This window comes from Myxine glutinosa, chromosome 7, assembly GCF_964187855.1.
Source record: "Myxine glutinosa chromosome 7, kmMyxGlut1.1, whole genome shotgun sequence".
Lineage (NCBI taxonomy): Eukaryota > Metazoa > Chordata > Myxini > Myxiniformes > Myxinidae > Myxine > Myxine glutinosa.
Window position 1 is genome coordinate 19,776,755 of NC_136267.1, and position 27,033 is coordinate 19,803,787.

Below are 27,033 nucleotides of genomic sequence, written 5' to 3' on the forward strand. Positions count from 1 at the left end.
CTAAACTCCCCCCTTGCCCCTCCCCTCCAAATCTCCCCCCTTGCCCCTCCCCTCCTAAGCTTCCCCCTTGCCCCTCCCCTCCTAATCTCTCCCCTTGCCCTTCCCCTCCTAAACTCCCCCCTTGCCCCTCCCCTCCAAATCTCCCCCCTTTCCCCTCCAAATCTCTTCCCTTGCCCCTCCCCTCCTAAACTCCCCCCTTGCCCCTCCCATTCAAAACTCCCCCCCCAACCCCTCCCCTTCAAATCTACCCCCGCCAACCATCCCTCCAAAATTCTCCCTTCTCTCACCTCCTTCTCAAAGCTGCCTCCTCCCCACTTCGTCTCCCTTCTATCTCATACCTCCACCTCCCCCAACCTTCTACTTTCCTCTGCCCCCCCCCCCCCTCAAACAACTCCTCACTGTGCCTCATCCCATCACCATCAAACCTTTCGTCCTCCTCATCCTTCCCTTTCTTGTAACTCTTCTGTAATCTCTGACACACTATCAACTGCTCTCCCTACTGTTACGAACTCCTCCCCAACACCCGGTCATGGTGTACCTCCGAGCCCCGAGAGGAGTCACGGCAGAAAAATGTGTTATTCTGTATGTCAAAGATCAATGGTGAAGCCACACCAATTGTTACCAACAAACAAATATTGTATTAAGATCACACAAGAATAACAGTACAACAACAATAATAATCAATTGTACAACCAATATATATTTCCGATGATGGCACCATCAGGTTCGTACAATATAACTCACTGTGCTCCAAGTGAGCGAAAGGAAGAACATTCCCCAATGTCTCTATTCCGGCATCCAGCCCAAGTCGATCCGCTCCAGCGATCGTCAAAACGATGTCCCATCGAGACCAGAATCCCATTCGGATGACAGTCACAGTCAGGCGGCCAAAGCTGCGCAAAGGTGCCCTCAAGGCGACGGGGAAATCCAAAGGCGCCCTCCAGGCGACGGGGAAATCACCCTCTCGGGTATGGACGTTTCCCGGCTCCAAACCGGCGAACCGCAGGTTTACCTTCAAAATCCACGTTACACACACACCGGTTCCCTGCGTACCCCGGTTTAGAATAGGTACACCGTATCCCTGCGCATCGTAGGAGGCGACCAAGGGTTGGCGTCAGGAAGGGCATCCGGCCATAAAAACTGCCTCAAACAGGGAACCATGATTGTCATGGGGCCCGCAAGGCTAACCCCCGCTCTAGTGGGGAAAATGGCCTTAAAAAGATCATTCATTCATTCATATTCATTCATTCACACACACACACACACACCAGATAAACGTCTGGATGCGGTGAAAATGGGTGAAGCGAAGCGAAAAACCTTGCGCGATGCGCAAAGCGCGCCAGTCCAGATGGCCGACGGCCCGTTCTCGAGGCGTAACGGCACGACGATGATTCTCCTCGGAATCAACCGCCAAAACCTGACATGCAGGTTGATCTGTCACAGCGATAACAACTCTGTCGCAAGAATCCCTTTCCCGGGAAACCCGAAGTTCGCTGGTGACCTCCGTTCGTCAACGTTTGCTCCAGACCTCGAAGCAGCTAGGCTTCTTCCCCGACTCACTCGCTCCGCCTTCTCCTCCTCTTCCTCTTCGTCGTCCGGTTCCGGGTTCATTTAAAAAACATTGACTTTTTTACCTTTTGAAAATAGTAACCTCTATCTCCCTTAAACGACAACAATAATAGTACATGGAATCAAAAATATTTACCGTGGATGAAAACCACAACAACCGAAGTGACGAATCCGTAACTCTACCTCCCCCTCTCATCCTTCATCCTTGATCTGACCCTACCCCTCCCCTCCCCTCCCCTGCACCCGATGCTCCCCCTCTCTCCTCATTAACGGTATGGACCTCAAACATCCGGGGCCTTCGCTCAAACCTGATTGATCTCTCCATTCAGGTTGCTTCTGACAATCCAGACTTCATCTGCTTAACAGAAACATTCCTCCTTCAAGATGTCTCTGATTCCTTAATATCTCTTCCTGGTTACTCCCTCCTCCGGTATGATAGACCTGAGCCTCGTCCTGGTGGTGGGGTGGCTATCTTTATCAAAAACTCTCTTCCTCACTCTCCTTGCACTGCCCTCTCTCCACCGCACCCCCAGGAGTACCTTTGGCTACGGCTTCCTCTCCGCTCCCACCTTTTGTTCATATGTGTTCTGTACCGTCCTCCAAACAGTGATAACTCCATTTACATTTCGCTGTCGGACAACATGGACCAACTTCGACAAACTCATCCAAACTCTCTCTTCCTCATAAGTGGTGACTTCAACTGTCATCTTGCCAGCTGGCTGGGTGTGAGTTCCTCTCTCACCAGCCATGGCACCTCAGCAAGCTTCTGCGACTCATTGGGACTGACACAATCTGTCAATTTCCCGACCCGGATCGCAGTCAATGGAATATCTTCTCTTCTGGACTTGGTTATGACCAACTTCCCTGAAAATGTCTGCTACTCTTCTTCTGCTCCAATCGGATCATCTGATAATGTCCTTGTTAAAGTGGACATCTCTCTGACCATTCTCAGAGAGCCTGCTCAGCGTCGACGAGTCTGGCATTTCACTCAGGCCGACTGGCACGGTCTTCAAGCAGCCATCAATCATCTGGACTGGTCTCCCATCTCTACCACCTCTGACATCAACTCATCCTGGAATTTCTTCCAAAGTAAATTGCTCTCTCTCATGCACAGATTTATCCCATCTCGTCTTCAGTTGTCATGCCCTTCCTCCCGTCCATGGTACACGGAATCTTGTGGTGAGGCTGTTGCCCAGAAACAACTTGCCTTCGTCTCCTGGAAAGCAAATCCAACGGAAGGAAATCTCATTTCCTTTCACAAAGCCCGAAACAAGTGTGTGTCCACCCTCAGGAGAGCCAGGAAACAATATCTCTCCGTTCTCAAGACCGAATTCTCTTATCTGTCTCCCTCTTCCAAATCCTGGTGGCGTCTGGTCAAATCTGTTTCTGGTGTTTGTTCCCCCTCCATCCCCTCCCTTACCTCAAACGGCTACACAGCTGACTTCGCACGTGAAAAAGCTGAATGCCTCAAGTCTGTGTTTGCCTCTAAATCTTGTGTCCCAAACCCATCCCTCTCTGTTCCCACCATACCCAGTCGTACCCAGCTGCTCCTGGACTCCGTGTCCTTTCCTCCTGACAAGGTGGAAAAGTTTCTGTCAACCCTCGACTCTGATTCTGCAACTGGACCTGACGGCATCAGCCCACGGGTCCTAAAATCATGTTCTTCCGCTCTTTCACTCCCTCTCTGTGTTCTCTTCACCCTCTCTTTTGCTCAAGGTCAACTGCCATCTGCTTGGAAATCAGCCAACATCACCACTTTGCACAAAAAAGGTGCAAAAACAGATCCTAGCAACTACAGACCAATCAGCCTTCTCCCAATTATCAGCAAAGTCATGGAATCCATCATTGCTTCAGATATGAAATCTTTCCTCTTCTCCAATGGCTTGATCTCTGATCATCAATTTGGTTTCAGACCAGGTCACTCTACTCTGGACATGCTGCTTCTGCTGTCTCAACAATGGATGGAGGTCCTCAATGCCAAACAGGAAATTAGAGCTGTCTCCCTCGACATATCACGTGCCTTCGATACGGTCTGGCACCCCGCTCTGCTCACCAAACTCTCCTCCTTTGGTATCCATGGAAATCTCCACGAATGGCTGGCGTCTCCTCTCTAGTCGTCGTCAACGTGTGGCCCTGAATGGGTTTCTCTCATCTCCTCTTCCTATTCAGGCTGGAGTTCCCCAAGGCAGTGTGCTGGGCCCTGTGCTTTTTCTGGTCTTCATCAATGATCTCTCTGACTCTCTTGAAAATCCTCTCTATCTCTTTGCTGATGACTCCACTCTCTGCCGCTCCATTCCTCATCCCTCAGATCGGCAGTCTGCAGCCTCCTCACTCTCTGCAGACCTGGACAAAATCACAGACTGGACAAACAAGTGGAACATGTCTTTCAATCCTGACAAATCTCACACTCTTACGCTGTCTCTCCGAAAAGACCGACTGGACAACCCTCCCATCTACTTTCTGAATAATCCTCTCCAAGAAGTTCTGTCACTCAAGCTTTTGGGTCTCACTATCTGCCATGATCTTTCCTGGGAAAACCACATTTCCAAGCTGGCCTCCAAAGCCAGTCGCCGACTGGGCATCCTCCGTCGTGCGAAGTCCTTCCTTGGCACACCTGAGCTCCTCACCACATACAAGGCTTTCATCCGCAGCTCAATGGAGTCCTGCTCTCCCCTCTGGGCTGGTGCTCCTGCCTCACACCTAGCTCGTCTTCACGCTGTTGAAACCAAAGCGTTCAGAATCATTGGAATCTCCCGCGATGACGCTATCTCTGAAGGCCTTTCACTTAATCACCGCAGCCAGGTTGGTGGTCTTTCCGTCTTCTACCGACTCCTCTCCGGCCTTGCTACCCCAGCTCTCTCTGGGCTCTGTCCCCCAAATATTCCTGCAGGTCGCACAAGATCTGCCTGCAACCCCTCTTATGGTTAAACTGCCAAAATCAAGACTCTCTGCTCACCTTCACTCCTCTTTTCTCCCGCCTCTGGAACAAACTCCCTCACTCTCTTCAATCCCACTCCTCCCTCCAGGTCTTTAAAACGGCTGTTCACCACCATCTCTTATCTTCCCCAATCCAAAACCTTGATCTTTTCTACTCCCGCTAATTTCACCCCAAATCCACTTTTTTGAGGTGACTTTTGACTTCTTTCCTGGAAGTCCTTGGTGTCCTTGCGTTTTATACCTATCCTGCCTCCCCCCAGGCCCTCTCCCTCCAAAAACATCTCCCGATGTCCCTGCTCTCAAATGTTGTGTTTGTGTGCTTCCTCCCCTTCTCTCCCCATTTTGTCGACCGCTCCCCTTTTTATATACTTTGTTTGCTTGTTTGTTTGTTTTGTTTGTTTGATAAATGTTAGTTAGCTCTTTCACGAGCCTCGACTCTGTATACAAAAAAAAAAAAAAAAAAAAAGGTGTGGAGTGAGGAATGTGGAATACGTGGAGTGGAGTGTATGGTGCGAAGGAGTGGATGGGGGAAGGATGGACCCCTTCACGAATACCCGGGCAGGGTAGTTTAAAAGTAGGTGGAGGGAGTAGGTAAATTGTGGTTGGATATTGACATCTGTGGTGCGAAAGTAGCAGAGTACTGCTTGATGGGTGCATTAGTGGAGTGAAATGGCTGGGCGTGTGGGCCTGTTAGTGAGAATGGTTGGTTGGGCACTCCGCCACTGTTAGTCTGCCGGCCAGGTGAGGCCGCAGGTAGGCTCTGGGAGCCAGGTTAGAGTTCAGAGTTAGAGTTCAGCGGGGCCCGAGGATCCGGAGGACGGACCCGGGTAGCCCAGTGCCAGAGAGGGCATCGAGGGGGTAAGCGCCAGGGAGGGCCTTCCCCAGGTAGGTTAGGGTGAGGAGCAGGTAAGCTCGGGTGGCGACGTACAGTGGCGGAGGTGTGCAGGTGAGCGGACCTGCTGGTGGGCCACACGACCCAGCCCTGAAATTGTGCGAGGGCACAGGTTGAAGAATCGGGGGCGTGAGACCCCAAATTGGAGTGCAGCACAGATTGGTCAATGGGAATTGGTTTTTAGAACCACAGAGAGTAAAGTGGCCAATGGTTTTGCAGGGTGAGACCCCGGGTAGTGTAAAGTGTGTTAATGTCATTTGGAAGTATAGCTAGGATGAAAGCCTCTTCGCACCATCCGCATCCACTTACCAAGGTGATATAACTCCACACCATGATTTTGGCAGACATTTGGAATGAAAGACGCATCATGACGTGGGGTTGACATTGTTTGTATTCCATCTCTTCCTCCTTAGGAGGGATTGATGATGAATTTGGAACTAGAGGGGATGGGAAGGACAAAACGTAGAGACGGAATTTGTAACTTGTAAATTGTGTAAATACGGGGTAGGGGCAAGTGTAGAATAGGTGACATGGGGGGTGACGAACGTTAGGGACGAGCTTTCTTAGCTCGCTCTTCCGCGCCCTTCATGTCTGCATTATCTTGTCTTAATGTGTACCCTTGCGCCCTTGCCCGCTGCTTTGCTTGTCCTCCTTCCCCCACTCATGGACTTGTTTTTTTGGGCCTGGGGAGAGTGCGCAGGTGACTGCAGTTGTGTGCCCGCACCTCCGCTGCCTCCGGCCTGCACTGATGCACCATATGGACCACACGTTCTGTGGCATAGCACCACCTTATGGACCACACGTACTGTGGCCTGGCGTCTCTGCTGGGACCGGCCATTGTGGCCGGCGGTGTCAAGTTGCGGACCACTGTATTTTGAATGGCACCCGTGCCCAGCAGTGGACCACTGGAGTTGGCCCTGCTGGCCATACAAATAATAAGCGTTACGCCTAGGTCCCCCGTTGGCGAAGTGATGTGAGTTGACAAAGTGGAACACGCAGAAAACATGCTATGATATGATATTTCACTCACAAGGGTCAGACAAACATCGAGGCGCCATCTTGGATTTTGACGTGGCGACCCAATTTTCAATAGCGTTCTTCCTTATGCCTAGATACACCCACACACCAGAAGGTACTTCGCTTATTTTTCAAGATATTTCGCTCACAAGGTTCAGACATATATATGGTGGCGGCCGTCCTGGATTTTGACGTGGCGACCCACTTTACAATAGCGGTCTTCCTTATGCCGAGATACACCCACACACCAAATTAGAAGTTGGTACTTCGCTTGTCTTTCAAGATATTCTTCTCACAAGATTCAGACATACATGGCGGCGGCCATCTTGGATTTTGCCGTGGCGACCCAATTTTAAACAGCGTTCTTCCGTGTGCCTATATACACCCACACACCAGATTAGAAGTTGGTACTTCGCTTATTTTTCGAGATATTTCGCTCACAAGGTTCAGACATATATATGGTGGCGGCCATCTTGGATTTTGACGTGGCGACCCAATTTTCAAAAGCTTTCTTCCGTATGCCGAGATACACCCACACACCAAATTAGAAGTTGGTACTTTGCTTATTTTTCAAGATATTCATCTCAGGTTTCAGACATACATGGCGGCGGCCATCTTGGCTTTTGATGTGGCGACCCGATTTTAAACAGCGTTCTTCCTTGTGCCTAGATACACCCACACACCAGATTAGACGTTGGTACTTCGCTTATCTTTCGAGATATTTCGCTCACAAGTTTCAGACATATATATGGTGGCGGCCATCTTGGATTTTGACGTGGCGACCCAATTTTCAATACCTTTCGTCCTTATGCCGAGATACACCCACACACCAAATTAGAAGTTGGTACTTCGCTTATTTTTCAAGATATGCAGGTTACAAGGTTCAGACATACATGGCATCAGACATACATGGCGGTGGCCATCTTGGATTTTGACGTGGGTTGCACCCACACACCAAATTCGAATGCGATCCTTCGCTTACGCACGCACGCACGCCACACGCACGCACGGACGGACGGACGGACGGACGGACACACGGACGGAGGGGAAAGCCATAGTCCCCCTTTCGCTCCGCTGAGCGACGGGGGACAAAAAGCGGACGCGGTGTGTGCCCTTTTATTCTTAAATAACATCAAGCATGAAGATCATCGACAACCAGAACCAGCAGCCCAGCAGAGCAGAGAAGAAAGAAGACACCATCATTGCTTATTATTTTAAAATGTGTGTTTTGTGCATGTTTCATGATGGTGCTTTTTGGTGCATTTTATTTTATGGGTGCATATGGTATGGTGCATCGGTGCAGTGCATGGCAATGATTTTCCCCTTCTCAAAAGATCTTTTTCTCTTCCCACAAAAGACAGGTCCTGGGTGACAGTTGTAAATTAATTAGTGTTTTTGTAAACAATGCTCCCCACCGGCTTTATGTGTAGTTTCGAAATAATTCCACAATTCGGTTAGTCTGTGGGCATGAGTCAGTTAGATAGGATGCAACGCAGCAGGCGGGACATATTTAGTGTTAAAACTGTCACACTCAGGGTGAGGTTAAAAGTAGAGGGTAACCACAGCTAAGTGTCACACTAAGTTAAAGTTAAAGTTGTTCCGGCCCGGGCTGGGCCTGGAGGAAAGGAGGGTGCAGTGTTGCGGTTTTGAGAACCCCTCACTTTGTAAATAAATAATCACTTCTTGTAAATATTCCATCATTTAAAAGGTCAAAGGTCGCACCCATAGTTAGTCCATATGCAACACGTAGGACACCATAGGACTGTCAGTTATTTCCTTAGTATGTGTTTCAGATAAGGCTGTGTTCCCAATAGTTGAATCTGCGTTGCATTAATTAAATAAGATAGGCCCCATTCCGTCCATTTTGCCAGTCTCTCTCTCCAAATTGGGTAACGCGCCTCTGCTCGCCCAGCAGCATTCGCTGCCTCGCTCCTAACGCCATTACGCACGTGGTCAAGCTTGGAGAAGAAGGGGGCGGAGCGCCAAGAACGAGGCGTGTCCCTGTCAACGAGCCGTCAAGGGCGGAGCCGGTGAGCCCTCGCTATCCAACCAGGGCTGAGGTGAGCTCCCTGGCGGGCGTGTCTCTATGAAGCACGCATTGATTTCAAAGCGCGTTATATAAGCACAAGCGCGAGGACTGCTTTCAGGACTGCGCGAGGAGAGCTCGAATATCACGAACTGCGCAGGGGACTGTTGCTATTGAAGGAACTGCGCGGAGACGTCTTGTAACGTTACCCAGAGGACATCGCGGAGGCACGATTGTTTCAACGAACTGCGCAGGGAACCATCGTGTGATACGAACCGCCGTTTGATACGGACCTTGTTTGATCGGGAGAGAGAGAGAGAGCGTTTGGCACGCTATACGTGTGCAGCATTCGAGCCCCTCGCATATGTAAGGTCCGATCGCGCGTCAACGATATGCGAAGCTGCCTGCCGTTCTTCGCCCGCGGACCCGGAGCCTGGACGGGGCCTACCTGCCTGGACCCATCTGCCTGGACCTTCCTCCCCTACCAGCTACCATCCCATGTGAGTCTGTCTGTTTGTACGGGGTTGAAAGTAAGACTGTATAGATAAGCTTGCCCTGTGTCCTTTTGTTTCTCCTTTCCTTGTACATGCTTTCGTTTCCTCTTCTTTGGGTCTAATTAATAAACCCACTCTTTGTTCTTCCCTTACTCTGGTTTCCTCTTATTCGATCGCCTCCGTCCTTTCTCTCAATTGAGTACCTGTGGCACGATTTCGGAACCGCTTTAATCGGGTTTAGTCATTTGTTAACGGCTCGGATCGCGGATTGCTAACCGCTCGGCAATATTCCATCTTATCCGTGGTTCGAGCGGAGGTTATTTCCCTGCTCGCGGTCGGGGTTAGCAAGTTGGTATTTGGGACTTCATTGACCAATCACCCTTGCTGATTCTGAGCGGGAGGAGCGTCATAATTTCCAGGATTGGGGGACGGCCAGCTTAAAAGACAAGGGGATTAACCCCCCCCCCCTTGAGAAGGGGAGAGCTAACCCCCGAATCCGCAACAAAATACAGACTTGGCATTTAATATGGAATATTTTTTTGTGGGGGTGAACTTACTTTTCAAGATGTCTTAGAACCAAAAGTTCATTGGAATTATGTTGAAATTATTCCAGATTTTGTTAATGTGACCTTAAAAGAAACAAAAACTACATTTGACATTTCGAAACAAATAAATTGATCCTTGAAAGTGATGTAAACTGATATCGAACTCAATTCATGGACAGTACTGTTAAACTTCTGTACGTTTTCCAGAAGTGTCTTTATTTTGCACATTAGCCAAAATTTTTTTTAACAAAAACAAAAGTTAAATTACGACTGGGATTACGGACGGTAAAATTACAGTTCAGTACTTCGTGTAACCCCCACGAGCATTCAGGAGAGCACGTACACATTGAGGCATGCTGTTCACGAGATTTGCCAAGGTTTGGACAGGAATCGCTTGCCATGCAGTGACAATAGCCTGCTGCAATTCACGCACAGAGGTCGGCTGCTGGTCCAAGTGGTCAATTTGACGCGTTAATTCTGCCCACAAGTTCTCTATCGGATTCATATCTGGGGACATGGCAGGCCACACCATATGCTCTACACCACGGTCAGCAAGAAAGTGTTGGATCATGCGAGCACGATGAGGCCGTGCATTGTCATCTTGGAAGACAAAGTTCCCTCGAAAGGCTGCACGAGCAAATGGAAGCAATGTTTCTTCCAGAATGGCCCTGTACTTGAACTGGTTCAGACTTCCATTCAGAACAACCAGGTCAGTTTTGCCCCCTGCATGAAAAGCAGCCCAAATGGTCACCCCACCACCTCCAGCTTGGACTCTTGGCACTATACAATCGTTGATGTAGGCTTCATGCACTTGTCTGCGCACTCGGACGCGGCCATCTTGACGATAGACCAGAAATCTAGACTCGTCACTGAAGATCACGTGATTCCAGTGTCCTGGCTGCCATTGACGGTGCTCTCTGGCCCACTGCAATCGGCGCTGGCGGTGTTGTCTGGTCAGGCGTGGCTTTCTCAGGGGACGCCTGGCACGATAGCCTGCTTGAACCAGTCGTTGGTTGACTAGCCTTCTGGATACAGGCACATTTGTCAGTTGCTGCCACTCAGCCCTAAACCGATTAGCTGACTTGGTACGGCCATTGCGGACTAACCGGTGCAGCTGGCGATCATCCCTCCTTGTGGTTCTGCGGGGACGTCCTGGCCTCGGTATTGGAGTAGGGACACCCCTCTGAGCATTTCCTTTCAGGATCTTTGACACCTGACCTTGAGTGATGCCATACTGCCGAGCAATAGCACGCTGTTTCATGCCGTAATTTCGTAAAGCCACGACTCCATGACAAACAGCATTGTCGAGTTGACGGACCATCTCCAGAGGAAGCGGCAATAACTTTTGGAGACGTGCAGCAGTTGTTTTCCACTAATACAGAACGCAACAACCCTTGTATACCCGACTGTGAAGCCAATCATCAAATGCACCTGTCCGTACATTTTGCCACGCCACCTGTGATATAATCCTATTGTTGACTTCTTGCTGTGACAGACAATCAGTGACATGGTTCTTTTAACAAATAAATCACCGAAGCGTAAAAGAAACTCACCAGATTGATATACCGAGTTCAGAAAGTAAACCCAAGTCAAGAAAAAAAATATATTCCATATTAAATGCCAAGTCTGTATATATCCCAATGGTGGATTTGTGCTCACATGATAAAGGTGATAATTAAAATACCAAGTATGTTTGCAGAATTGTCGTAAAAACAGCAACAACAAAATAATCGAAGGAAAGCTCAAGCTCCAACCGGTGTGGAATTTGCAAGGCTGATTTGCAACATCAAGGCCATATTTAGAGAGGCAAGACACAAAAGGCCAGAAGCACACAATGATCGCCATACAAAATGATAAGCACAATATAAAAATACAAGGTAGAGCAACACCTCCAGAATAACGACATTAAAGATGTACGCTAATCGGATCAGCAAGGTAAATGAATAAACAACACCAACAGAGCCAATTGGAAACTACTAATCGCATGCAAATGTCTCCCAGAATGTGCACTACTCATCAGGAAATCGAACGAGGACGACGAGATCCAAAATCCATGTTCGAGTTGCTCCTAAATTCTCATTCCTAGGTTGTGGCAAGTTTTGACCTATGACCCGTATAAAATGTAAAATGTCCGATTGAAAAACTTAAAATCAGAACAAAAATAAATTAATGCATCAAAACAATGAATGCTGACTATTTAGGCCACATAAGGGAGGAGGCCATGCAAGACAGATTTAGTGATCAGGAAAAATAGGTCAAAGGTCAAATATATCAGCGTAACCTAAGCTTTTACCCAGGTGGTGTTTTCACCAAGGCGTTGTTTTACATTTACTAGCAGAGTACCTGACCTACGGGTGATCTTGATCTTCTGCCTCAATTGACAGCTGCCTCAATCACTCCCAAAAAGAAATTTAAAAAACAACCTGGGTTAGGCCGAGAAAAATATATTTCCGGTCTCTGGTCAGCGCGCGCATCGATTTTGACCCTGCGCGTCAACAATGTTTTTTTTCAAAGTTGGTATCGACGTTCGCACGGTCCTCCCCTACAAAACTGCGTTTAGTTTGTCCAAATCCAACTAGCCGTTCCAAAGATATGAGTAGTTTTGTGTGCCATGACGTCATGAATCCAATAGGGAAGTTGCATGTGACGTCATCGTCTTAGTCACGTGACCGCTTGGGTGGCAAAACATTGCTTCTGCCACCATACGTCATGGCGGCAATTTGAAACTCGTCTCACATATAAATTGCCCCCTACACGATGGTAAAGAGTTGTTGTGCTGTCGGATGTACAGCCCGATTTCATCCGGACGACACAACGCTAAAACGGTTTCATAGCTGCCTTGACTGCAGCTCTCAGGTGAGAATATGGCTCATGAGGTTGTTACCTTCGCTCGCGAAGTGAGAAGCAGGATTAGGCATTTGGTTACGTACATGTGGAGTGTGTATGGCGTACGTGTGGAGTGTGTGTGACGTACGTGTGGCGTACTTGTGGCGTACGTGTGGTGTGTGGCGTACATGTGGATTGTGTGTGGCGTACGTGTGGCGTACTTGTGTCGAACGTGTGGAGTGTGTGTGGCATATGTGTGGAGTGTGTGTGGCGTACATGTGGCGTACCTGTGGAGTGTGTGTGGCGTATGTGTGGCGTACTTGTGGCGTATGTGTGGCATACGTGTGGCGTGTGTGTGGCGTATGTGTGGAATACGTGTGGAGTGTGTGTGGCGTACTTGTGGCATACGTGTGGAGTGTGTGTGGACCGTGGAGTGCGTGTGGCGTACTTGTGGGTCCACACGGGTCCACAAACAGATGACACAGCCTCGGTTTCTCGCAATACCGCGAAAACGCCTCAACGGGCAAGCTACGGGCGTAAACTGACAGGTCCGTCTGACGAAACGACAGCTTTCCCACCATGTTGTTTATGCCACCCAAGATGGCGGCCGGAACCGGTTGCCATGGACGACGCCCACACGATGCAAGGCCTCTATCGGCTGGATATTGTCATTTATTGAAACGAAGACGTTCTTTGTCGGGTTCGTGTGAAGCAACCAAAAGGCCTAGAGAGCTGTGGGTGGTCTCGTTAGTTAGGCCTGGATCCTATCTCGTTTGTCATGAAGTAGTAAGTGTCTGTGATAATCTGGTGGACAGGGAGAAGAGATCGTGGGAGACCATCGTCCTGTTAGACCACTTGCGCATGCGCAGTGTTGAGGCGATCGACGCATTGGAATGTTTAACGGTACGGCGAGGCGATCTCGAGATCGAAATGGCAGTCTATAATATGCTTGAAGAACTTAATAATTTTCAGAATAAATACATTTTAAAATAACTTAAGCTTGTGTTCATTATTTACAAAAAAAAGGCCTACAAGTCCCATTGGCTGTCTTTAATTTCTCTCTGGACGGCGCCACAGCAGATGACGAGGACCGCAAGGCATGAGGACACAAAAAACACCTTTATATATGCAATCCATGCTTTTCAAAAAGAAAAAAGAAAAACCGCATCGCCGCATCAATTCTGGAACTTTGGTCTGACCAGAGACCAGCAATATAATTTTTTCGGCCTTACATGCATGAAGCAAAAACGTGCCTACTGCTTACAATTCAAAACACCTCTCTGCTAGAAAACCTGGGAACAGGAATACTGTACTGTAAAGGGTGGGGCTTGTAATGCCCACTCCTACCTGGCAGTGGCGCTACACAATACACATTTACATAGAGAATTTGCGTCGGCGCCCTCTTCCTCCCAAGACCACCGACAAAGATAAAAACACCCTTACACACGAATTGGGGTCATGCTGATCATATCTAGCAAGTCTGGACAGCCCAGAACTGTAGGACGAGTAGCATGACAGATGCCGTTCCGTGAATTATAGTAAGGATACCCAAAGGTGCATTATCATCCATACACGAACATAATCCTTGCCCAAATGAAGGAATTAAAACATCGGACCAATGCTTATCTCTTTGGTAGAGAGTGTGAGGGTGGGAGAGCGAGAAGGAGCCAGAGAGAATGAGAGTGTGGGAGAAAGAGAGAGAGCGAGTCGGAGCCAGAGAGAATGAGTGTGGGAGGGAGAGAGAGAGTGCAGGAGAGAGAGAGAGAGAATGTAGGGGAGAGCGAGTGAGAGTGTGAGCGAAAGAGTACGAGTGTGGAAGAGAGAGAGAGTGAGTGTGGGAGAGAGGGAGTGAGTGAGAGTATGAGCAAAAGAGTACGAGTGTGGAAGAGAGTGAGAGTGTGGGAGAGAGAGAGAGTGAGTGAGAGTATGAGCAAAAGAGTACGAGTGTGGGAGAGTGGGAGTGTGGGAGAGTGGGAGTGTGGGAGAGAGAGAGAATGTGGGAGAGAGCGAGTGAGTGAGTGTGAGCGAAAGAGTACGAGTGTGGGAGAGAGAGAATGTGGGAGGGAGCGAGTGAGTGAGAGTGTGAGCGAAAGAGTACGAGTGTGGGAGAGTGAGAGTGTGGGAGAGAGAGAGTGAGTGAGAGTGTGAGCGAAAGAGTATGAGTGTGGGAGAGTGAGATTGTGGGAGAGTGAGAGTGTGGGAGAGAGAGAGTGAGTGAGAGTGTGGGAGAGAGCGAGTGGGAGTGAAAGAGTGCAAGCGTGGGAGAGAGAGATTAGGAAGAGGAAAAAATATTTCCGGTCTCTGGTCAGCGCGCGCATCGATTTTGACCCTGCGCATCAACAATTTTTTTTTTTTTTAATTTCCAACGGTAATTTCCAAATTTCCAACAGCGCGTGCCTGTTGTTGCCGGGCCGGCGCGCTATCTCGGGAAATACGGTCTGTGAGGGTCGCCATTGGTATCGACGTTCGCGCATGGTTCTCCCCTACAAAACTACGTTTAGTTTGTCCAAATCCAACCAGCCGTTCCAAAGATATGAGTAGTTTTGTATGCCGTGCCGTCATGAATCCAATCGGCTGGATATTGTCATTTATTGAAACGATGACGTTCTTTGTCAGGTTCGTGTGAAGCAACCAGAAGGCCGACAGAGCTGCGCGTTTTCTCGTTAGTTAGGCCTGGATCCTATCTCGTTTGTCATGAAGTTGTAAGTGTCTGTGATAATCTGCTGGACTGGGAGAAGAGATCGTGGGAGACCATCGGCCTGTTAGACCACTTGCGCATGCACAGTGTTGACGCGATCGACGCATTGGAATGTTTGACGGTACGGCGAGGCGATCTCGAGAACAAAATGGCAGTCTATAATATGCTTGAAGAACTTAATGATTTTCAGAATAAATACATTTTAAAATAACTTAAGCTTGTATTCATTATTTACAAAAAAGGCCGACAAGTCCCATTGGCTGTCTTTAATTTCTCTCTGGACGGCGCCACAGCAGATGAGGACCGCAAGGCATGAGGACACAAAAAAAAACACCTTTATATGTGCAATACATGCTTATCAAAAAAAACCAAGAAAAAAAAAACCGCATCGCCGCATACATTCTGGAACTTTGGTCTGACCAGAGACCAGCAATATATTTTTTCAGCCTTAAGTGAGAGTGTGTGTGCATATGTGTGTATATGTGTGCATGACGGAGAGAGTGCGTGTGTGTGTGTGTGTGTGTGTGTGTGTGTGTGTGTGTGTGTGTGTGTGTGTGTGTGTGTGTGTATTTGTGCGTGAGGGAGAGAGTGTATGTATGAGCGGGTGTGTGTGACGGTGTGCATGTGTGGACAATTTGATTGGTGAGCAAATGGTTGACACACCTTCATGGGCCGTTTGAGAGCCTCCTGAATGTCCAGCCGTTTACGCATTATGGTCTGGTCCAGTTTCCTCTCAAAAGCCAACAGGTCCATGTATGCCTGGGACTCAGGTACGAGCTCTCGCACCTGCCAACAGAGGTTAGTCGTAGCGTTCTTTGTTTCTGTAATCAGAAAATGTCCACTCACATACAAGAACTTGTAGACATAATAAATTACTGTTTCTGGCGTCGGCCTGTCAAGTTTTCACATCTGAATGGATGGCTTACATGAGATTGGGAACCCAGGTTCAATGCACTTGTCCGACCATCCAAATCCTTGCCATTCAAATCCTTTTCTGCATCTTTGGCGTCCTTTGTGTTTTCAAACGTGACAAAGCCAAACCCTCTCGACTTTTGCATCTCCCTGTCTTTTATCAGCAGCACTTCCAATGCAATACTACAGATGCACTTGTCCTTGTAATTCACAATGAAGAACAATGACATTGACTAATGAGTCTTTGTCCAGCCACCAAGTTATGTCCAAGCTCTTCCAAGAGCCTTAATCAATGTAAAAACAAATAATTGGTGAGAAACCCAATAATTAGCACCAATTAGTGTGCAGGTTACAGATGCACATGTCCTGGAAATTACAAAGGGTCGCTCAGGCTTCGTTGGGACCGCCGGATAATCGGATTCCGATCAAGATCGCTCGGATCAACACATCCTCATGGTGGCATGCACGTCAGCACGGAAGGATTTACTTACACGCTGAGGAAGAACCTTATCAGCCATCTTCTTTTTCTTTGCACTGCAAGGGAGAGATGGAATGTGCAAAATCAACAAGCGGCATGGATGCCGACACGAGCGAGTACAGAGGACAAACATGGACAACGTTAGGCAAGGATAATGATGTGTGGAGGGGGGAGGGAGAAAAACATATGCTCAGGCCAAAGATGACAACATCTTATGCTTTCCTCTTCGAAATGGTTTTCAAGCTCCTCGATCACTGACACGAGCAGGTGGACATCTTTTTGCAAAAGATTCTCATACATTTGTATCCGTTCACCCGGTCCTCGTTCTGCCGCGTGTCCTCAAATTCCACGACCACTCGGACAACCTCACCTTCGAACGCCGAAGGGCACTTGGATTACTTGTGAGTGCAACTGACATTCCACCCTCCCTCATTGCAGGTGCTATTATGTTCATGCGCTCGATCAGTAGGAATGGCAAAGAATGTATCGCTTGGTCTTCTGCACTGTGGAACGGCCAGTTGTACAACTTCTGGATGTGCGAGGAAACTCAGATGTGTCTCCCAGATGCACTGGAATCCAGCGAGCATAATGAGTGTGTTCCAGAGTGAAGAACCACAGAGCGAGCTCTGTTAAGCCATCCACGTATTTGGCAAAGTTTGCCTCTTGTGACGAATGTATGCAATTCCATGGATGTTCCTTCTTCAGGATAGACGGGTCGAGAAAAGTGAGAATTAAATTCCCTTCTGGGTATTGGCTACAGTACAATCCCACAAAGATTAAGGGGTGTGTAGCTCTGCTATAGCTCATGCCAAATAGGTAGAGTATATAGGTGGAATGTATAGGTGAATAGGTGGAATAGAGCTGATGCAACTGTTTAGCCAGAATAGCCTTCAAAAAAAATATAAAAAAAATACATATATATAAATGAAAAACAAAGCCCCAACTCGCATGTCTCGCCTGTGAATTGAGGGAATAACCAATCAGCTCTCACCTAATCAATTACCCCAGGTGGCTAGGATTATATATATATATATACATTTATATATATATATATATATATACATATATATTGTTACGTGCTCCTCCCCAAACCCCCGGGTCACGGGGTACCTCCGAGCCCCGAGAGGAGTCACGGCAGAAAGATGTGTTATTCTGTATGTCAAAGATCAATGGTGAAGCCACACCAATTGTAACCAACAAACAAATATTGTATTAAGATCACACAAGAATAACAGTACAACAACAATAGTAATCAATTGTACAACCAATATATATTTCCTATGATGGTACCATCAGGTTCGTACAATATAACTCACTGTGCTCCAAGTGAGCGAAAAGAAGAACATTCCCCAATGTCTCTATTCCGGCATCAAGCCCAAGTCGATCCGCTCCAGCGATCGTCAGAACGATGTCCAATCGAGACCAGAATCCCGTTCGGATGACAGTCACAGTCACGCGGCCAAAGCTGCGCAAAGGTGCCCTTAAGGCGATGGGGAAATCCAAAGGCGCCCTCCAGGCGACTGGGAAATCACACCCTCGGGTATGGACGTTTTACGGCTCCAAACCGGCGAACAGCAGATTTACCTTCAAAATCCACATTACACACACACACACCAGATAAACGTCTGGATGCGGTGAAAATGGTTGAAGCGAAGCGAAAAACCATGCGCAAAGCGCACGAGTCAAAATGGCCGACGGCCCGTTCTCGAGGCGTAACGGCACGACGATGATTCTCCTCGGAATCAACTGCCAAAACCTGACACGCAGGTTGATCTGTCACAGCGATAACAACTCTGTCGCAAGAATCCCTTTCCCGGGAAACCCGAAGTTCGCTAGTCACCTCCGTTCGTCAACGTTTTCTCCAGACCTCAAAGCAGCTAGGCTTCTTCTCCGACTCACTCGCTCCGCTTTCTTCTCCTCTTCTTCCTCTTCTTCGTCGTCCGGTTCCGGTTTCATCTAAAACATTAACTTTTTTACCTTTTGGAAATAGTAATCTCATTTTTCCTTAAACGACAACAATAATAGTACATGGAATCAAAAATGTTTGCAGTGGATGAAAACCACAACGGAAGTGACGAATCCATAACAATATATATATATACAGACTTGGCATTTAATATGGAATTTTTTTTTTTTTTTTCTTGACTTGGGTTTACTTTCTGAACTCAGTATATCAATCTGGTGAGTTTCTTTTACCCTTCGGTGATGTCTTTGTTGAAAGAACCATGTCACTGATCGTCTTTCGCAGCAAGTCAATAACAGGATTATATCACAGGTGGCGTGACAAAATGTAAGGACAGGTACATTTGACGATTGGCTTCACAATCGGGTATATAAGGGTTGTTGCGTTCTGTATTAGTGGAAAACAACTGCTGCACGTCTACAAAAGTTATTGCCGCATCCTCTGGAGATGGTCTGTCAACTTGACAATGCTGTTTGTCATGGAGTGGTGGCTTTACGAAATTCTGGCATGAAACAGCGTGCTATTGCTCGGCAGTATGGCATCACTCAAGGTCAGGTGTCAATGATCCTGAAACGAAATGCTCAGAGGGGTGTCCCTACTCCAATACCGAGGCCAGGACGTCCACGCAGAACCACAAGGAGAGATGATCGCCAGCTGCACCGGTTAGTCTGCAATGGCCGTACCAAGTCAGCTAATCGGCTTAGGGCTGAGTGGCAGCAACTGACAAATGTGCCTGTACCCAGAAGGCTAGTCAACCAACGACTGGTTCAAGCAGGCTATCGTGCCAGGCGTCCCCTGAGAAAGCCACGCCTGACCAGACAACACAGCCAGCGCCGATTGCAGTGGGCCAGAGAGCACCGTCAATGGCAGCCAGGACACTGGAATCACGTGACCTTCAGTGACGAGTCTAGATTTCTGGTCTATTGTCAAGATGGCCACGTCCGAGTGCGCAGACAAGTGCATGAAGCCCACAACGAAGATTGTATAGTGCCAAGAGTCCAGGCTGGAGGTGGTGGGGTGACCGTTTGGGCTGCTTTTCATGCAGGGGGAAAAACTGACCTGGTTGTTCTGAATGGAAACAGGGTCATTCTGGAAGAAACATTGCTTCCATTTGCTCGTGCAGCCTTTCGAGGAAACTTTGTCTTCCAAGATGACAATGCACGGCCTCATCGTGCTCGCATGATCCAACACTTTCTTGCTGACCGTGGTGTAGAGCATATGGAGTGGCCTGCCATGTCCCCAGATATGAATCCGATAGAGAACTTGTGGGCAGAATTAACGCGTCAAATCGACCACTTGGACCAGCAGCCGACCTCTGTGCATGAATTGCAGCAGGCTATTGTCACTGCATGGCAAGCGGTTCCTGTCCAAACCTTGGCAAATCTCGTGAACAGCATGCCTCGACGTGTACGTGCTCTCCTGAATGCTCGTGGGGGTTACACGAAGTACTGAGCTGTCATTTTACTGTCCGTAATCCCAGTCATAATTTAGCTTTTGTTTTTGTTGAATTTTTTTTTGGCTAATGTGCAAAATAAAGAGATACTTCTGGAAAACGTACAGAAGTTTAACACAGCACTGCCCGTGAATTGAGTTCGATATCAGTTTACATCACTTTCAAGGATCAATTTATTTGCTTTGAAATGTCAAATGTGGTTTTTGTTTCTTTTAAAAGTCACATTAACAAGATCTAGAATAATTTGAACATAATTCCAATGAACTTTTGGTTCTAAGTCATCTTGAAAAGTAAGTTCACCCCCACAAAAAAAATATTCCATATTAAATGCCAAGTCTGTGTATGTATGTATTTATATATATATTGTTGCGGAGATGAGGACTGTATTTTTTTGATTGTGTGCTGTACTATTATTATTATTGGTTATTCTGCGCCCCCCTACCTCCGGAGCTGTGTAAAGGTGAAAGGGCATCCCATAATTAGTCCACAAGCATACACGTCAGCCAAGTAATAGAATACCCCTGTTGATAGTTATCTCTTATTCTGTGTTCTAGGGTAAGGCTGTGTCTCCCATTAATTGAAGTACTCCATTGCACCAGTGAAAGAGAATAGATCCCCTTTCATTCCCATCCCCAAAATCCCCATTTCCTATCACATCCCCTTTCGTCATTGCTGAGCCCTCGATTCCCAATTACCTCCCCTCCAATAACCGCCATTGACCACGAGGCTCGAGTCGGGGAAGAAAGGCGTGTCTCCACCTCGTCATAGAGGGGAAGAGGGGCGTGCCCGCCCGTCGTCATCCAGGGCGGAGCCCGAGGGTCGCGCGACCAACCAGGGCCGAGGTGAGCACCCCGATGGGCGTGTCCAAAACGCCGGCGGCTTAATCGCTGGAGGCGCTATAAAAAGGCGCGCACGGAAGTGAGTTGGTCTGAGTTGGTTGAGAGTCGGTCGTCAAGTGGAGAGTGGTGAAGAGTCAGTCAGTAGAGTCGGTGGTCAGTTGGTTGCGTTGGTTGCGGTGAGGAGTCGGTGGTAAAGAGTGAGGGACCAAGAAAGAGTTGAGGGTTTGGACCAACGAGTCAGACAAGTCCTGGAAACGCAGCGGAGGCCGCAGCAGCAAGAACACCCACAGCCACTTGGGGCCTGGACGGCGGTTTGGAGCAGGACCGTAAAGGAACGGCGGCTGCTAAACGCGCCGGTTGAGCTGCAGGACCCCCTTGGACCTTTCCTCTCCCTCCAGCCATCCACCTCCTGCCTTTCCACCCTTCTTGTGTACGTGAGTTTGTTTTGTTTGTTCTGTCCCTGGGTATTTAATTAAGTCTGTAGGTAAGCTAAAATTTGCACTGTGTCACCTGCGTCTTATGTGTTGTAAATAAACCTTGATTGCTCCTTTTTGCTTGTGTAAATAATAAATCCAATTACTCTTCTGTCCGTCTATTCGTTTTATTCCTTTTCCTCTTTGCATTCGTCGTTTTAGTCTTTTCCCCTCATTGAGCAGCTGCGGTGCGATCCGGCCAAAGTTCTGGGTGAATCGGGTGAGTCAGGGATCCTGTAACGGTCGCGGCAATACCACCGCTCGGTAAATAACATCTTAATCCGCGATCAGTAACAATATATATATATATATATAGCTGCAGTTTTGGGAATAAAGGTAACCCCCCCCCTCTTAGTTAGTTGCACCACACCATGTAGCCTCGCTTCGTTCAGTTATTCCTTATTAAATGTTAAAGAATAGTCTCCTTTCCTGTGTTAGTATGCGTTGGAGCAGGTGAGTAAGTGTAGGCTTCGTTGCTCCTTGGGCTGGAATGCCATGTGCTAGGGCCTGGAACCAGTCTGGGAGGCCCGAGGGAGGAGCCGAAGGGGAGTGACTAACAACGGCAGCCAAGGGAGGGGCTTGGAACATTCTAATGGGACTCTGGGGAGGGGCCATATAAAACCCTGCCCCGGGCCCCCAGAGAGGAAGAGAGGAGAGGTGTGGTTGGAACTCTCTCTGTGATGGAGGCTCTCTGTGCACGAACTCTCCCTGTGCTGCGCTCTGCTGCCTGTTAATAGCGCTGGCGAGGACGATCTCTCCCGGGGACAGATGCCAACGATCTCCTTGCCTGAGCTCCCTGCACGTGCCGCGAACATCCCAGGGACACGCCGAACGAGCTGACCGGGGCGAACGGCGCCAACGATCGCGCTTGGAGCGCGTCGTCCTTCTTCAGCCTTTTCCCCGCGTGAGTGAGTGGGCCCTTGTCCGGGGATTAAGTAAGGACGATAAGTTTCTGTCCTGTGTCTCTTTGCCCTGATCATTGTAAATTGTACATTCTAATAAACCTGTATTCTTTCGCATCCATTTGGCCGTTCACGTCATTTCCCACCATTGGCTTCGCACTGTACGAATAAAACCGCTCAATCGGGTTCAATAAGAATTAACGGCACGAGTCACGTGACACGCAAACCGCTCGGGCGTCTCAGACCAGCGTAACTCGTGCGAGGTCCAGCACCCATCTTCATGGCAGCGTGTGTATCGAAGGTACTTGGGAATTCGACCGGATACCCTTCCGCACGCTCGCTACGGGGGTGGCGGCTGGAATTGCTCTGCAATCCGACCCACGAGTATAAAGTGGGTAGCAGCCTCGTGGACTCGAAGGCCCGAGGGGGAAAAGGGTTTAACCCCCTTTGTACGTTGACGGGCTCGAGATCCGCAACAATATATATATATATATATATATATATATATATATATATATATATATATATATATATATATATATATATATATATATATATATATATATATAAATCGATTCCTCCCATGCTCTTCTAGCCGAAGAAAGCTGCGGAAAGCAACCCTGAAAGGCTACAGAAGGTAATCCCTTTTCTGTTTTAAACGCTTTCCAGAGTTCCTCCTCAGCTGGAATGACATTCACACATAGTACACACCTGAGAATCCCAATGCGACACACCCACTTAAGCCACCCGACCGGTTTCATTGCTCATTGGCGAATCATCCGGTGGTCCTCATCCGGATAAAAATGCGACCTGTTTTTCTATTCGCGGAAAAGTGTCCTGCAAATGCGCGAGTTTTTTTTTTCTATTCGCAGCCGCAATCCGTGAAATTGCGGTTTTTCTTTTTCCTATTCGCGGCCGTGTTCTGCAAAATCGCGGTTTTTTTTTTTCCCCCCCTATTCGCGGCCATGTTCCGTGGGTTTGCGGGTTTTTAAGGCGTATCCCATCCAGCAGAGCCGTCTAGAACAGTGTTTGTCCGTCTGTATGTATATATGTATGTATGTATGTATGTATGCATGTCCCCTCAAACGTATACAAATCAGAGCTGAGAATCTGGTCAAATGACAGGGTGATGTGATTACGGTGTGGCGGTTGACTCTCCACGCACCGCCATTTTGATTTATATGCCGTTCAGGCCGAACATATCGTCGAACCTGTCATATATCACAATCGCCATGCTCTACCTTTACATTTTTCATTCAGTGTGAAACACAAACAAACCAATTGTTAAAATGACCATCAAATAGCGAAAGCATCGGCGTTACGTCTCTTCCAACAATACGGTACATATAGGCCTTAGGCATTATGACCACCGTCCGCTTCGGACAAAGTAAACCCAGGTTTCTTAATACAGTAGTATCGTTTTCGTAATAATAATAATATTATAGTAAATATAACCACAACATTTTAATCCCAATGTCGTGAATGGAAAGTTGATGGATTGAAGCAGTGTAAAAGCGGAAGTAAGGAATTCACCCTGGTTTATTTTTTAAATAATATAATTTTCTTAATAATAACGTAACATCATTAGTATAGTAAATCTAATCATAACACTAATCCCTTTGTAGTGACTGCAAATGTACTGGAGGTTAAATATATATATATATATATATATATATATATATATATATATATATATATATATATATATATATATATATATATATATTGTTGTGGAAATGAGAATTGTGTTTTTTATTGTTGTAAAAATATCACCCTCCTTCCTCCAGTTGTTGTGTATAAAGGTCAAAGGGCGTCCTTTAGTTATTTCATAAACATCCACGTTAGCCAATCATAGATTTCCTCCTTGTTGGTAGTTATTTCCTTATTCTGTGTATTAGGTTAAGGCTTTGTCTTCCATTAATTAATACTCCATTGCACCGAATTCAAATAGAGTAGATTCCCTGCACATCCCCCCCTTTTCGTCAATTGCCAACTGCACTGGGCGGTTTGCTGCATTCGCCACTGCTGCCCTTTGGCTGGGGCCTGCTCGAATCACCCCAAAACCTCCATTACGCACGCGGTCAAGTTGGGAAGGAGAGGCGTGTCTCCACCTCGTCATCGGAGGGTGGGGCCAAGAGAGCCCCTACAACCAACCAAGCACGAGGGGTTTGGCTTGAGAGGGCGGAGGAAGAGCGATCGGGGAGGTTCGAAAAGGTTAGAGGGTGTGGCCGATATAACCCGCAGCGGGACGCTCCCTACGGCAGATGAGTCCTGGGAAAGCACGCGACGTTCCCACGGCGGCACGAAGAGACGATTACGTTCAAGAGAGAGAGAGAGAACCCGTCACACCAACCCCCCACCAGCAGCTTTGGCTCGACCAGCAGCTTTGGCTCCACCAGGCAGCTCCGACCCGTTACCCCGCGGGAACCAGGATCGGTGGCATCGGTGGCCGTCGAGGTCCAGCCTGACGTCCCGTGCGGGATCAAGCTCCAGCCAGCTCCGTGCCTTCCTCCCCTTCTCATCCCTCCAAACCATTCCTGCCATTCCATCCTCTTGTGTACGTGAGTTTGTTTTGTTTGTTCTGTCCTGGGTTAAGTAAGACTGTTTATAGGTAAGCTAAGGTACACTGTGTCCGCTTCTTCTTCTTCTCTTTTTATTTTATTATCCTTCCTCCTCCTTGGTTTCTTTTAATTGTGTAAATATTAGTAATAAATTATAGTCGTATTTCAAACCCTTTTTGTCTTCTTCTTCTTCACATCCGTCGTCTTTGTCTTTTCCCCATTGAATACCTGTGGCACGATTTGGCCAACGTTCAGGATCGGGTTAGTCTTTGTTAACGGTTCGTGCCGCGGCTGACATCCGCTCGCCCGTCGTCTTTGTCTTTTCCCCATTGAATACCTGTGGCACGATTTGGCCAACGTTCAGGATCGGGTTAGTCTTTGTTAACGGTTCGTGCCGCGGCTGCCATCCGCTCGGCAAATTAACATCTTATCCACGGTCGCGAACGAAGCTGCTCACCTGCCTCTGGAGGGAGCTTGTGCAGCTTCAGGGACCACGTCGGTCAGTCACAAACGAGGGGACTAATCCCCCCTCGAGAAGGGATCCGAGGCCGACGTTGGGTTCCGCAACAATATATATATATATATATATATATATATATATATATATATATATATATATATATATTGTTACGGATCTCGAGGGTCGGCGCTCCCCTTATCAATGGGGGGTTAATCCCCTTGTCTTTTTGTCTGGCCGACCCGAGTCCTTAGAAGTTATAACGTTCCTTCCGGTCGGTGGTAAATAGGGTTGTTGGGCGAGTCTTAGTCCAATTACCTAAGTACTACCACCGGCCGTGAAGCAAGGAGATAACTCCCGCTCGAACCACGGATGTGATGGACAATGCCGAGCGGATAGCAATCCGCGATCCGAGCTATTAACAAATGACTAGACCCGATTCTAAGCGGTTTCCAATCGTGCCACGTTTACCCAATGAGAGAAAGGATGGAGGCGATCGGATGGAGAGGAAACCAGAAGGTAGGAAGAATAAAGATGGGTTTATTCACAAATATACAAGAGAAGAGGAAACGAAAGGATGTACAGGAAGAAGAAGAAGAAGCGGCACACAGGGCAGTCCTTAAAACAGTCTTATTCTAGGACCCCAGACAAACATACACACTCACATGGGGATTGTAGCTGGTAGGTGGTCAGGTAGAGGGTCCGGTGATGGGGTCCAGGCTTCAGTCCAGGCTCCGGTTCAGCAGGCGAAAACCCGGCAGGCAGCTCGACGTATCTTGGAAACGCGACCGGACCTTACATATAGCGGGGGGGAGGCTGGTGTCCCGTACGTGTGCGCTCCTGGACAAGTCCATTAATAAGCGCGTCTCCAACCAAACTCGTGCGCATTCCCCAATCAGACTCGTATAACCGCGTTTCCAACCAAACTCGTATAAGCGCGTCTCTAACCCGAGTCCTTTCACAAAGGTGCACTCCGTATCAGTCCTTTTTAAGCAACCAGCGCTCCCGACAAGTAGTCCACTTTCAATGTACTCTCCCGACCAAGTCCTTTCACAGCTCGCATTTCCCAACGAGTCCTTTTTACCGCCAACCTTCCACTCGAGTGCTGCCGTATCTCTCTCTCAAAGGGCTTTGCGTTCGCGCTTATATAACGCGCCACGCGATCACTACGCGGGCCTCGAGGCCACGCCTGTCGGTGATGTTACATCAGCCCTGGTTGGCTGGTGAGGGCTTACCGGCCACGCCTTTGACGGCTGGTTGACAGGCCACACCTTCTTCTTGGCGTTCCGCCCCCTTTTCCCTTGGGCCTGACCGCATGGTTTATGGCGGCGCTTGAGCGAACGCTAAGGCACCGACTGTAGGGGCGCGTAATGGCGTCGCTTGGAAAGGGAGGTCGCAAAATGGACGGAATGGGCCTAATCTTATTTGATTGACGCAACGCAGATTCAACTATTGGAAACACGGCCTTATCTAAAACACATAATAATGAAATAACTAAAGTCCTATGGTGGCCGACGTGTTGCTTGTGGACTAACTAGGGGTGCAACCTTTAACCTTTTAATGATGGGATATTTACAAGTAATTATTTACAAGTGAGGGTTCTAAAACCGCAACAACTTTAAAGTAGCGGCAGTTTTGTGTTCGGCCGTCATGCTCCATCATTACATATATGATGTCCTTACGGCGTAAACACCCTCTTTGGGGAAAGGTCATTCCTCTTTGGGGTACATAGATTGCAGTCTCTCTATGGTCGGGTCTCAAGAACATTGGATGTGTGTTCATTTGCCAAGTTTCTTGTGGAGAGATCACCAAGTGGTTTAAGCATTTGAGCAAGCACTCCATTCAAAACCCTTAAGGAACAGCTGGCTTGGCAAGCGCTAGCTAGCTGCTTGGTAAAAGAGCACACCTCCAACCCTTGTGGGGTAGATAGATTACAGTAGATCTTCCCTCAGTTCTGTAAGTAAAACTTACCTCATGGATGTTGGGATTCC

The 27,033-nt window shown here is 48.0% G+C and overlaps 1 protein-coding gene across 5 annotated transcripts in view; it reads right to left on the reverse strand.

Annotated features, from left to right (window-relative positions):
• Window positions 1-27,033, reverse strand: part of LOC137431033 (SWI/SNF-related matrix-associated actin-dependent regulator of chromatin subfamily D member 1) — a 108,391-nt gene that overhangs the window by 15,622 nt on the left and 65,736 nt on the right. For 3 of the 5 annotated variants that reach the window (XM_068121897.2, XM_068121899.2, XM_068121898.2), the window contains exons 3-4: window positions 16,408-16,450; window positions 15,668-15,790 (exon numbers count right to left, since the gene is read on the reverse strand). In XM_068121897.2, coding sequence (XP_067977998.1) covers window positions 15,668-15,790; window positions 16,408-16,450 — 166 coding nt within the window. The remainder of the gene's footprint in view (window positions 1-15,667; window positions 15,791-16,407; window positions 16,451-27,033) is intronic. The other 2 variants (XM_068121900.2, XM_078781342.1) reach the window with 1 other exon arrangement.